Source organism: Ranitomeya imitator, chromosome 2 (assembly GCF_032444005.1).
Source record: "Ranitomeya imitator isolate aRanImi1 chromosome 2, aRanImi1.pri, whole genome shotgun sequence".
In the NCBI taxonomy this organism is placed as follows: Eukaryota; Metazoa; Chordata; class Amphibia; order Anura; family Dendrobatidae; genus Ranitomeya; species Ranitomeya imitator.
Genome location: NC_091283.1, coordinates 250,408,660 through 250,421,781, shown reverse-complemented (window position 1 = coordinate 250,421,781; position 13,122 = coordinate 250,408,660). Strand labels below are relative to the sequence as shown.

At 47.6% G+C, this 13,122-nt stretch overlaps 2 protein-coding genes across 2 annotated transcripts in view; one reads left to right on the top strand and one right to left on the bottom strand.

Moving 5' to 3' along the window:
* Positions 1–13,122, bottom strand: part of LOC138662919 (gastrula zinc finger protein XlCGF57.1-like) — a 380,865-nt gene that overhangs the window by 301,249 nt on the left and 66,494 nt on the right. The window lies entirely within an intron of this gene.
* The window catches only part of LOC138662922 (gastrula zinc finger protein XlCGF57.1-like), a 28,412-nt gene that overhangs the window by 6,888 nt on the left and 8,402 nt on the right, over positions 1–13,122 (top strand). Inside the window, exons 2-6 of the mRNA XM_069748926.1 lie at positions 1,650–1,799; positions 1,925–2,104; positions 2,187–2,310; positions 2,394–2,491; positions 2,690–2,780. Of these exons, the coding sequence (XP_069605027.1) occupies positions 1,650–1,799; positions 1,925–2,104; positions 2,187–2,310; positions 2,394–2,491; positions 2,690–2,780 (643 nt within the window). The remainder of the gene's footprint in view (positions 1–1,649; positions 1,800–1,924; positions 2,105–2,186; positions 2,311–2,393; positions 2,492–2,689; positions 2,781–13,122) is intronic.

The window sequence follows — 13,122 nt, the reverse complement described above, 5'->3', positions numbered from 1 at the left end:
CCCTTTCCAAAATACGTCGTCTCACCGCTCTAACTGAATCCTGGGTCTTCATTCCTATTTGTTCAAGGGTCCATTGTGCAGCCCCTCAGTCCTCTCCTCACATAGTTCCATTGTGCAGCCCCTCGGTCCTCTCCTCACGGGGCTCCATGGTGCAGCCTCTCATTTCATTCCTCTCCAGCAGCCTCAGAACAACGCTGCTTTCTGGTCACTGGTCTGATGGAGCCCCGCCCCTTCTGGTGACATCATGCCATTGCCCTCAAAAAATCTACTCCGCTCTAGAGGCTCTGTGCTGTGTGCAGTCTCACAGCCTGTGGCTCTGTGCTGTGCGTGGTCTGTTATTCCACCCCCAGTGTCGGCCGTCTGCACTGCTCAGCAACAAGTGATGTGAGGTGAGCGCTTTCTCATCACCTGCTGCTGCCACTTCTATTGATCTCATTCAGCACACCACAGCTGATAGAGCGGTGAGCGCCGAGATCAGTAGAAGCCGCAGCAAATGATGAGAAAGCGCTCACATCACTTGTTGCTGAGCAGTGCAGACGGCTGGCACTGGGTATGGAATAATGAACTCACCGCTGGGTGCACTCAATCCGAATACAGGGCAGAGCACGCACTAATGAATGAGGCAGGACTCAGAGTCTGTTGCTGGTGAGGGGGAGAGTCCAATTTTCTTTAGAAACATTTCAATATCTGTTTTTTTCTGGTGTTTTTCCTGTAATATAGGAAAGCCTAAGGCTAGGTTCACATTGCGTTAATGGGTTAACGCTAACGGACTACGTTGCACGGCAAAATGTCGCCCATTGACAGCAATGTGATTTTTGCCTGTAGCGCATCGCTAGCGCATGCCATTTTCGGCACGCGCTAGCGATGTGCCGTTCTTTTGTGACGAACCTCGGACGCTGCTTGCAGCATCCGAGGTGCGTCCGAGGTCCGTCCCTCGCTAGCGCAGATCGGGGATCTGCGCTAGTGGGGACGGCGAACGCGGTCCCAAAATAAACATTGCGTTAGCGCAATCCGCTAGTGCTATGCGCTTAACGGATTGCCCTAACGCAATGTGAACCTAGCCCAAGGCCAGAAATAAACCCCATAAATCACTGTACATTGAGACTTTGGGATCAGATCATTTCTGTCCACGTTGATTGTGGTAAAAAATCTTTTCTAAAAGCCTCAAACTTCTGTGTGTGAATCAGAGCTGAGATCTAACGTGATAGAAGATTACAGTGCAGGGAAGACGGGAAACCTTCATATAGAGGCCGGTGGTGATGGAGTCAGTGACCGACTCTGGCCAAATATGTCTCTAGAGCCGTAGTAGAAGATGAAGATGTCGTCCTCATCATGAAGTAGTTATTTCTCATGTCACGTGTAATGAATATCTCCTGCAGTATTGCTAATGCCGATTCCAGGGTCGGTAAATGAGACGAGAATTAGCGTTATGGAAGATGAGTCTATGAGAAACGTATTCAGCTGCCGACTCCGAGGAAGAAACTGCTTGTTGTCTGTGGCCTAAATATATAGGATTTATTAGTAGATGTAAAGAAGGAAACTAAATACTGTAAAATAATAAATCTCCTCATATGTTTCCCTTATTATCTCCAGTAATTGTATTATTACAGGATTCTTATGATGTTACATCGGCTCATCTTCTCATTCAGGTCTCTACAATATCGGATCCTCTCAGTGAAGATCTTCTACCAAAGATAATTTTCCTGATTTACCCATCAAAGATGGATATGGACAGAGACAAGATGGCGGAGAGGATATTACACCTCACCCTAGAGATCCTCTTCTGGCTTACTGGAGAGGTGAGAGATTCTGATGACGTCACATTACATCATTCTTATCTATGGGAATAACAGACAGAACTGGAGAGGTGAGGACTCTGGAAATGTCTGTAGTGAGATTTATTAATGTGCTTCTCCATTACCAGGATTACACAGTGGTGAAGAAGACCTCTAGTGATCGCTGTCAGGACCCTGTGTCTGAGGGATGGGGAAGACCCCTGAGCCCAATCACGGGCCCTCCACCTCACCCCCTGATCCATGAGGACATCAATGACCAGAAGATCCTAGAACTCATCTACAAGATGATTGAGCTGCTGACTGGAGAGGTGACACTGCTGGGAATGCTGGGACATTATACAGTAACACTATGAAGGGATCGGGGGATGACGGTATCATTGTATGTGTCAGGTTCCTATAAGGTGTCAGGATGTCGCTGTCTATTTCTCCATGGAGGAGTGGGAGTATTTAGAAGGACACAGAGATCTGTACAAGAACGTCATAATGGAGGTTCCCCAGCCCCTCACATATCCAGGTAATAGACAGGACTAAATACACACGGCCTATAATTATCTGTATGTAAAGAATGAATTCACTCCCTGTATGTGTTTCCTCCAGATCTATCCAGTAAGAGGACAACACCAGAGAGATGTCCCCGCCCTCTTCTTCCACAGGACTGTAACCAAGAAGATCCCAATGCTCCTCAGGATCATCAGGTAGATGGAGAGAAGGTGTCAGGAGATCTCCCCTATGATGTGGAGACGCCGGTGAAGGTCTTGTGCTCAGTCTTGTTTTATCCACCAGTATTATATGTTTTATACTTGTGTAATGAGAACGGTGGAGATGGCAGGATTAGAGCTGATCATAGATGTGACTTCTCCATCTGTCGGTGACTTTTATAATATTTGTTTCAGGGTGAAGATCTGACCCATATTAATACTACAGAGACATATGTGAGGGGGGATGAGCGGTGTAAAGAGGAGATTCCCACATATGCCTACCCAGGTGAGTAGTAACCACTAAATGCAGAGAGGTCACAGATTCTTCTCATCACCGGCTTTGGCTGCTTTATCGGTGGTGTAGTCCGGCCGTATTACCATGATCACCATTTTGCCTCTAGACCACAACATTCTCCTCCACCCAAAATTGTTCTAATGACTTTGGTCATTGAAAGCCCTTTTCTATAGAACTTACAACCTGGTAGATCCACCTACCCCCTGGGTTTAGGAGACGCTGTTACCTGCCCAGATCTGTGAACTATAAAGCCAAATGACCGCGTACGTAGAATGTGCTGACAAGATAGAAAATCACTTGAAGAAAAATATTATGATGGTCCTGTAAGAGAAAGCGGAGGGTAATGATGCTGTTGGCTTCCTAGAACCCTGAGATCTTATCGGATGAATCTCCCTTCTCTCCCTTCTGTGCTGCTGAATGTGATCATATGGTCCCTACAAGACCAGGTCCCGTCTTTCTGGCCAAACTTCACTTTATGATGGACAACATTAAATGTGCAGTGAGGCCAAGTGTGAATTTCTGGACAATAACAGAGTTTCCCTTTATCCTGACTTTTCAATTTGTATTAAAACCCACTAACTTCCAGGAGGATTGTGATAATCTACATAAACCCATCACACCGGTGCCATGATATCTCTGAGCTGTGCGTGGCTGATGGCTGGAATATACATTTATTCCCGCCTGAAGGAGATGTGTTGGCTCCAGCCCTGGTTTCATTGATTCACTCCACCTCATAAATTACATTGTTTCTGATCCTAAGAAATTCAGATTACTGCACAATCTCTCCTGAAATGGGGAGCAATATTATTTCCTCTAATCTTCTGGTCAGGATTCATAGTAGCTCCAATGGTCCACCATAAATGAATGCAACTCTGGTTTACTGTTGTGTAATCTGTATTTGTAGTTTTCAGTTAATGAGATTCTCGTGCTCTGGGGCGGGGCTGTGGGCGGGGCTTTATGGGCTGCTCTGGGCCGGGCTGTTGGCGGGGCTTTATGTGGTGCTCTGGGGCGGGGCTGTTGGCGGGGCTTTATGTAGTGCACTGATTACATATTCATTTGTATTGGCTTATGACAGGTCACTGATCCCTCACTGACCTGCCCCCATTTTTACATAATGCATATAATAGTGTTGATATTATTGTTGATAATGCCTATAATATTGTGGCTATTGTGAGGCTTAGAAAAAAAATTACATCCAGCAAAACATAAATAAAATCCCATTTTTCCATATCCATCAAAGCCTTTCTGTCTTCTGGTGTTAGATTAGATGTCTCATGTGGTCTAGATCGTCGGGATGCTTTATGCTCAGAGACTCTTTTGGCAAAAACATCAACTGCTGAGACCAAAGACAAATGGGGAAATGTTTTGGATTTATTAATTAGATGTGTGGGGAAATGGCTCACCTCAGAGACTTGCTCATCCAATAAATATTGAAATGTTAGCAAGGGCTGTAACGGGGTCTACTGTGCTGTAGTACCGCACCCCCCGTGTTTCAGGAGGTCCACTCTGCTTTTGCTGGATTCTGAATGAAGGACGCTGGCTAGGATTTATTGATTACATGGGAGCATATAAAAGCTGACTGCTACTCCATGTATTTCCAGTCTAAAAGAACACACTTTATTCACAGCACACAGAATATATAACACAGATACACAGGGCAGGCCAATAGAAAAAACAGGCCGGACATACATTACAATAGCCGCAGGGGGCCGGAGCCTGCTGGTATTTACTGTGGGAATTACAAAGGTGGGGGAGGTCAGAAGGAGAATATGTTGTCCCCTCTGCCCAGGGATGCAGCCTGTGAACTGATGCATTTCACATGGAACCTATTATACATAATATATACTGCATAACATATTCTTGGTGCTGGGGGTTCTGTAACATGGCTCCCCTTTTCAGCGACGCGATCGGCATACACAGTCTGATCCTTAACGGATCGGTTTGGGGATGACCGAAGTTTATGGGGTTGGTACAAGTTCCGTTTGTCGACTTAGTCCATCGGTATTACCGTTTTGTTTGTAGTGGATGGTGAAGTCCAGAGGTTGTAGGGATAAACTCCACCGCAGTAATCTGGCGTTGTCTCCGGAGACCCGATTAAGCCAGACTAGGGGATTATGGTCCGTTAGGAGGGTAAACTGTCGTCCATACAAATATGGTTGTAACTTTTTGAGTGCCCATATTATTGCCAGGCACTCCTTCTCGATGGCCACATAGCTCACTTCATGGGGCAGTAGTTTCTGACTCAGGTAAGCTACCGGGTGTTCTTGGCCGTCCAGTCCGACTTGGCTTAGTACTGCCCCCAATCCAAACATAGAAGCGTCTGTGTGAACAAGGAAAACGTTTAGTTGGATCGGATGCAGCCAATACAGGGGTATTGGTGAGGGCGTCCTTTAGCTGGCGGAAGGCTTCCTCACACTCTGGGGTCCAGGTTACCTGGCGGGGTTGGTTCTTACGGGTCAGATCAGTGAGGGGCTTGGCCACGCTGCTGTAATTGGGAACGAATTTCCTGTAATACCCCGCTGTCCCTAGAAACGCCATGACCTGGGTTTTAGTGCGTGGGGTGGGCCATTTGGCTACGGCCTCAATCTTGGCTGGTTCTGGTCTCTGTTTCCCACTTCCCACCCAATGCCCTAAATACTGAACCTCTGCTTTGCCTACGTGACACATGTTTGGGTTCAGGGTGATTCCGCCCTTGTGGATCCCGTCTAATACTGTCTCTAGGTGATTTAGATGCTCTTCCCATGTCGCGCTGTAGATGGCGATGTCATCCAGGTAGGCACACGCATAGTCCTGGAGACCATCCAGAAGCCGGTCAGCCAGCCCGTGGAAGGTCACCGGGGCAGTCTTCATCCCGAATATCATAACTCGAAACTGGAATAAGCCAAACAGGGTGACAAATGCCGACTTGGGAATAGCATCAAGACTAAGGGGAATCTGCCAGTAGCCTTTGCATAGATCCATGGTGGTCAAATACTTTGCCCCGCCAGCCAGTCTAACAACTCATCCACACACGGCATGGGATACGCATCCGTCACTGTTTTCTCATTGAGCTTACGATAGTCTAAACAAAACCGTGTAGTCCCATCCTTCTTGGGCACTAACACTACGGGGGATGCCCAGGGACTATCTGACTCTTCAATGACCCCTAAACGCAACATCTCTTGTATCTCTTGTCACATCCCTTCTCGTACAAACTCAGGGACGCGGAAGGGGGGTTGTCGCAGGGGGTTCTAATCCTGGGTCTCAACCTCGTGTTGTGCCTGGTGAGTGTACCCGGGTTTCCCCGAAAACATCCTCTGTCGCTGCCTCAACAACTCCTCCGCCTGCTGTCTCTCCCGGGGACCTAAGTCTTCACCCCAGTGTACCTGGTCCCATGTTTTAGACTGAGTCCTCTCCCCTAAGACATCAGGCAAGGGAAGTCCGGCTAAATCCTCTGCTTCAGGTGCACAGATGGCCAGTACCTCTTCAGGGCGCTCCCGATAGGGCTTCAGCATATTCATGTGGAACATGCGGATAACCCTGGGGTCGTCACAATCGGCGACATTATAGGTGGTGTTGGCTATTTTCCCCACTACCTGGTAGGGCCCCTGCCATGCACCTTGGAACTTGTTCTGCCTAGTGGGCTCTAACACCAGGACCTTCTGCCCTATTTCCAAGGTGCGCTCTCTGGCCCTCCGATCGTTCCATATGCGCTGGCGCCACTGGGCCACCTGCATGTTCCCACGTACAGCCTGGGTCAGCTCCTGTAGGCGGTCCCGGAATTCCAGCACATAGGGTACAATAGGAACCCCTTCTATGATGCCCTCCCCTTCCCAGTGTTCTAGCACTAAGTCTAGGGGTCCCCTTACCCGTCTCCCGTATACCAGTTCGAATGGGGAGAACCCCGTGGATTCTTGGGGCACCTCTCGATAGGCAAACAGGAGGTGAGGCAAGAATTTCTCCCAGTCCCTGTAGGTCCTGGTAAAAGTCCCAATGAGTTGTTTTAATGTCCCATTAAAGCGTTCACACAACCCATTGGTTTGCGGGTGGCACGGGGCGCTTGTAATGGACTTTACGCCGCACAGCTTCCACAGTTGGTTGGTCACCTCTGCTGTAAACTGGGTACCCTGGTCTGAGATAATCTCCCGGGGAAATCCAACCCGTGAGAAAACCTGGAGCAGGGCAGCCGCCACCGTCTCTGCCAGTATGTTAGGTAACGCAACCGCCTCTGGATACCGTGTGGCATAATCTACCACTGTCAATATATACCTTTTCCCTGAAGACTGGGTTTGGCTAACGGCCCTATCAGATCGACCGCTACTTGGCTAAATGGTTCCTCCACAATTGGGAGGGGGCGTAATTTGGCCTTGCATCGATCTCCCCTCTTGCCAATGTGCTGGCAACTGTCACAGGTCTGGCAGTATTGACGAACATCATAGGTTACCCCCGGCCAAAAGAAGTTTTGTGTCAGACGATGCTTGGTGCGACTGACGCCGAAGTGCCCGGCCAAGGGTATGTCATGAGAGATTCGCAGTAACTCCTGCCTATACTTCTTGGGAACTACCAGCTGTCGTTTTATAGTGGGGCTTGTCCCTGTGTGGTGCTGCTCTGTGATCCGGTAGAGGAGTCCCTGCTTCCATATAAACTGTTCCCCTTCCAGTACCCCTCTCCCCTCCTGTGCCTTCCCACGATATCCCTCCAATGAAGGATCCTCAAGTAACTCCCTCTTAAATTCATCTGGGTTGGCCCAAGAAATGTGTCTGGCTATGGGAATACGTGTAGGGCTGGGATGTCTTACCTGGGCCTCCTCTGAGTGTGATCTGCTTCCGCAGCTCGAGCTTGTCTCCGGGTGGTCACAGGATATGTCTCAGCCAGAGGGGCAACCGAGAAGGCAGACAACATGGGCCCCAAGTCATTTCCCAGCAAAACATCTGCAGGCAAATCCTCCATCAAGCCAACCTCAACAAGGTCATCCCCAACTCCCCAGTTCAGGTGAATCCTGGCAGTGGGCAGTCGATGTATGGCTCCCCCTGCTACACGGACTGCCACTGTCCGGTCCGTCTTCTCTTGGTCCCGGACGAGATGAGGCTTCACAAGGGTCAAAGTTGCTCCGGAATCTCTTAGTCCCTGCATGCGTTTCCCATTAACCCACACAACCTGTCGATGCTGTTGTCGATTATCTGCCCGGGCTGCCTGCACGGGGTCTACTTCATGTAGCACTTCCTCCATGTCTTCCACCCCTTGGTTAGTTGTAGCCCCCAATGCCGGGTCAGCTTCGCCTTGGAAGCAGTGTACAGCGGCCCGGCGGAAGGTAGCTGTTCCCGCCTTTGGCCACTGGGTATGCTGAGTCCGGTTGGGACATTGTCTTTGCAGGTGGCCCAGCTGACGGCAGGTGTGGCATCGCGCCCCAGGGGAACTGTAGTAGGCCGGGTTTCTAGCTGGTCCCCCTACAATCTTCGGTGGTTTGGGGCCCTCCAGGTCCATTGGCGGACCCCTAGTGACCATCTTTGATCCGGACAACTGAGGCCTCCTGGCGTCATGATGTTCATCGGCCAGACGAGCGGCTTCTGTTATGAAAGGTAATTCAGTACCACAATGGACATAGAGGTCAGCGCACATACAGTGACCTGGCAATAACCCAAAAAACAAGAACGAGCTCTGAGACGTGGGAACTCTGTTGACCGCAATCCCTAATCCTCTCCAAACACACTAAAGGCAGCCATGGATTGCGCCTAACGCTCCCTATGCAACTCGGCACGGCCTGAGAAACTAGCTAGCCTGAAGATAGAAAATAAGCCTACCTTGCCTCAGAGAAATATCCCCAAAGGAAAAGGCAGCCCCCACATATAATGACTGTGAGTTAAGATGAAAAGACAAACGTAGAGATGAAATAGATTTAGCAAAGCGAGGCCCAACTTTCTGAACAGAGCGAGGATAGGAAAGGTAACTTTGCGGTCAACACAAAACCCTACAAAAACCTCGCAAAGGGGGCAAAAAGACCCTCCGTACCGAACTAACGGCACGGAGGTACACCCTCTGCGTCCCAGAGCTTCCAGCAAGCAGGAAAAAACAAATAGACAAGCTGGACAGAAAAAAACAGCAAACAAATAGCAAAGAATAACTTGGCTATGCAGAGCAGCAGGCCACAGGAACGATCCAGGAGGAGACAGGTCCAATACTAGAACATTGACTGGAGGCCAGGATCAAAGCACTAGGTGGAGTTAAATAGAGCAGCACCTAACGACTTCACCATATCACCTGAGGAAGGAAACTCAGAAGCCGCAGTACCACTTTCCTCCACCAACGGAAGCTCACAGAGAGAATCAGCCGAAGTACCACTTGTGACCACAAGAGGGAGCTCTGCCACAGAATTCACAACAGGCTTCCTCAAGAGTCATTGGCCGCCTGTCCTGAAGCCATTCCTGTGTCTCGGGGTTTAGTCCATTAAAGAATCGTTCTAACAAGAAGAGCTGGAGGACGTCCTCCTTAGTGGTTGCTTGGCTCCCTTGTACCCACTGTAGCAGTGACCGCTGTAATTTACAGGCCCATTCAGCGTGGGTATCGGTTACTTGTTTTATAAGTCCGCGGAACTTTTGGCGGTATGCCTCTGGTGTCAGCGCATACCGGGCCAAGATCACTTCTTTGATCCGCTCATAGTCCATACAGTCCTCATCAGGTACGGTGCGATAGGCGTCCGCTGCCTGGCCTGTCAGCTTGCTGGCCAGAATTTGAACCCGTTCCTCCGGCTTCACTTGATGAAGGGCACACTGCTGCTCAAAGTCCTGCAGAAAGCCATCAATGTCTTCCTCTGCCTCCCCCAACTGTCGGAAGGCATTATACTGGATCTTTTTGTGGCTTACTGTTGAAGGTACCTTAACATAGTAACATAGTAACATAGTTAGTAAGGCCGAAAAAAGACATTTGTCCATCCAGTTCAGCCTATATTCCATCATAATAAATCCCCAGATCTACGTCCTTCTACAGAACCTAATAATTGTATGATACAATATTGTTCTGCTCCAGGAAGACATCCAGGCCTCTCTTGAACCCCTCGACTGAGTTCGCCATCACCACCTCCTCAGGCAAGCAATTCCAGATTCTCACTGCCCTAACAGTAAAGAATCCTCTTCTATGTTGGTGGAAAAACCTTCTCTCCTCCAGACGCAAAGAATGCCCCCTTGTGCCCGTCACCTTCCTTGGTATAAACAGATCCTCAGCGAGATATTTGTATTGTCCCCTTATATACTTATACATGGTTATTAGATCGCCCCTCAGTCGTCTTTTTTCTAGACTAAATAATCCTAATTTCGCTAATCTATCTGGGTATTGTAGTTCTCCCATCCCCTTTATTAATTTTGTTGCCCTCCTTTGTACTCTCTCTAGTTCCATTATATCCTTCCTGAGCACCGGTGCCCAAAACTGGACACAGTACTCCATGTGCGGTCTAACTAGGGATTTGTACAGAGGCAGTATAATGCTCTCATCATGTGTATCCAGACCTCTTTTAATGCACCCCATGATCCTGTTTGCCTTGGCAGCTGCTGCCTGGCACTGGCTGCTCCAGGTAAGTTTATCATTAACTAGGATCCCCAAGTCCTTCTCCCTGTCAGATTTACCCAGTGGTTTCCCGTTCAGTGTGTAATGGTGATATTGATTCCCTCTTCCCATGTGTATAACCTTACATTTATCATTGTTAAACCTCATCTGCCACCTTTCAGCCCAAGTTTCCAACTTATCCAGATCCATCTGTAGCAGAATACTATCTTCTCTTGTATTAACTGCTTTACATAGTTTTGTATCATCTGCAAATATCGATATTTTACTGTGTAAACCTTCTACCAGATCATTAATGAATATGTTGAAGAGAACAGGTCCCAATACTGACCCCTGCGGTACCCCACTGGTCACAGCGACCCAGTTAGAGACTATACCATTTATAACCACCCTCTGCTTTCTATCACTAAGCCAGTTACTAACCCATTTACACACATTTTCCCCCAGACCAAGCATTCTCATTTTGTGTACCAACCTCTTGTGCGGCACGGTATCAAACGCTTTGGAAAAATCGAGATATACCTTGGCGGAGGCCAGAGCTCCCCTTGCTCGCTGACTCTGCTCTCTCCGCTCTGCCATCTCCATCTTGGCCAGCTCCACTTTGGTCAGCTCTGCCATCTCCATCTTGGTTAGCTCTATCCTGGTCCACTCGGCCATCTCTTCCTTCAGATCAGTACGCACATCAGCCATCACCTCTCGTATTTTCTCTACTGCAGGGTTTGGGCCATAGAACGCCAGTCTGTTCTTTACCTCCCTCTGGAATTCAGTCTCCTCCATGTTCACATTGGGGGGCGCTGCACTGTCGTGTTCCATGATGGCTGCTATCAAATCCTCTTTTGTTTTGTTGCTGGCGATTAACCCTTGGGCTTCCACCAGATCTTTTAGTGTAGTCCTCTTTAACTTCTGGTAGTTGTCTTCCATTCATTCCTTTCCTCCTGTAGAAGGGGTATCACATCCCGCTGTCTGCCACCAGTGTAACGGGGTCTACTGTGCTGTAGTACCTCTTTCAGCACCCCCCGTGTTTCAGGAGGTCCACTCTGCTTTTGCTGGATTCTGAATGAAGGACGCTGGCTGGAATTCCTTGATTACGTGAGAGCATATAAAAGCGGACTGCTACTCCACGTATTTCCAGTCTAAAAGAACACACATTATTCACAGCACACAGAATATATAACACAGATACACAGAACAGGCCAATAGAAAAAACAGGCCAGACATACATTACAATAGCCGCAGGGGGCCGGAGCCTGCTGGTATTTACTGTGGGAATGACAATGGTGGGGGAGGTCAGAAGGAGAATATCTTGTCCCCTCTGCCCAGGGATGCAGCCTGTGGACTGATGTATTTCACATGGAACCTATTATACATAATATATACTGCATAACATATTCTTGGTGCTGGGGGTTCTGTAACAAGGGCCTCCAGCTCCTCCCTTGTAGGAAAAAGATCCTATTGATCAGATTAATAATGCAATTTTTTTAAATTAATTTTTTCAAAAATAGATGTAAATGCTTAATTGTCGTGAATGAATCAAGGCGAGATGAAGGGCAGAACGTTAGCCCTTTCTGCAGCACGGTCATCTGTGTGGTTGTCGATCCATGATGTGATAAATTACCTGTAAATGGTCCTCGTGCAGATCTTTATTTGAGGATGCGAGATGCTGATTCCTTTTCCCAAATTGCCTCATTCGAGGAGCCTTTTCAGGGTCTGTGATTTGATGTCACATTCACTCACAGAAGATATGGATTGCATTGATGAGGTCCTGGAAAGGTTCTTGTCAATGGAGCGTTTCTTTATTTGCCAGCGGAAAATCTTACCGGTGGCAAAATCTGAACTGTCACGTTGATATTTGTTGGACTTATTGTCTTTCCCATCTTTCCATGTCTTTCTCCATGTTGGTTGTGGTCTCTTGAAAAGATACTGCTGTCATTTCTGATTGTTCCTTATTGTGGAGAACCTGTAACCCCTCCTCCGTTTTGGCCAATGATGCAGTATTGTCTTCAATAATTATGTGGATAAATTCCGAGGAGCATGTATTCGCTGCCTTAATCCACCTTTGAGTTACATTTTCATCTTCAAGATCAGAAGTCGGATAAACTTGTATTCTTAGCTCCCGTGGTCTGATTTTCTGGCCCCAATAATTTTCCACTGCCGTTTTCATCCACCGCAATTTAGTTTTTTTATGTAAAGCATTTTTATAATAGAATCTCTTGGCTGGTGATTGAAGTGTGGCCGGTGCCAGATCCTGCCCCCTTCTCACACACATCCATAGCTTAAGCTGGCCAGGAGCGTTCCCTGGTCTTGGTCCATTCTGTGCGGCCCCGCTGTTAAGATAACAATATTCCGATAATATTAATACACAACTTGGTCCTATTTAACGTGGTAATCCTATTAGTTAGTGCCCACTGACAACTCACAGTGATATCAACAAAACATCCTGAGGACGATAAACCTCAAAGGATAAAGGACTGGAGCCAGAAGAATGGTTTTTTAAAAAAATCTTATTTTATTTATATTAGATCAGCAAACATAATACATACATGGATACAAATAGTAAGAAGGGTTCAGAAAGAAAAGAGGGACTTTAGGACTCACAATAGTTACTGTTAGATCACTTTGTATCTGAGATTCGGATCATGCTAACTACTAGACAGAAAAATGTAAGTCACCTTGCTAAAACAATAGGTGCTACAATGTTGTAAACACTAAGAACAAATTACAAATCTTTAATAAATAGTGTATAAATCATAGCAGGCAGGCGATTAGTGAAGATCAAGATGGAAGTGCAATATTATAATCC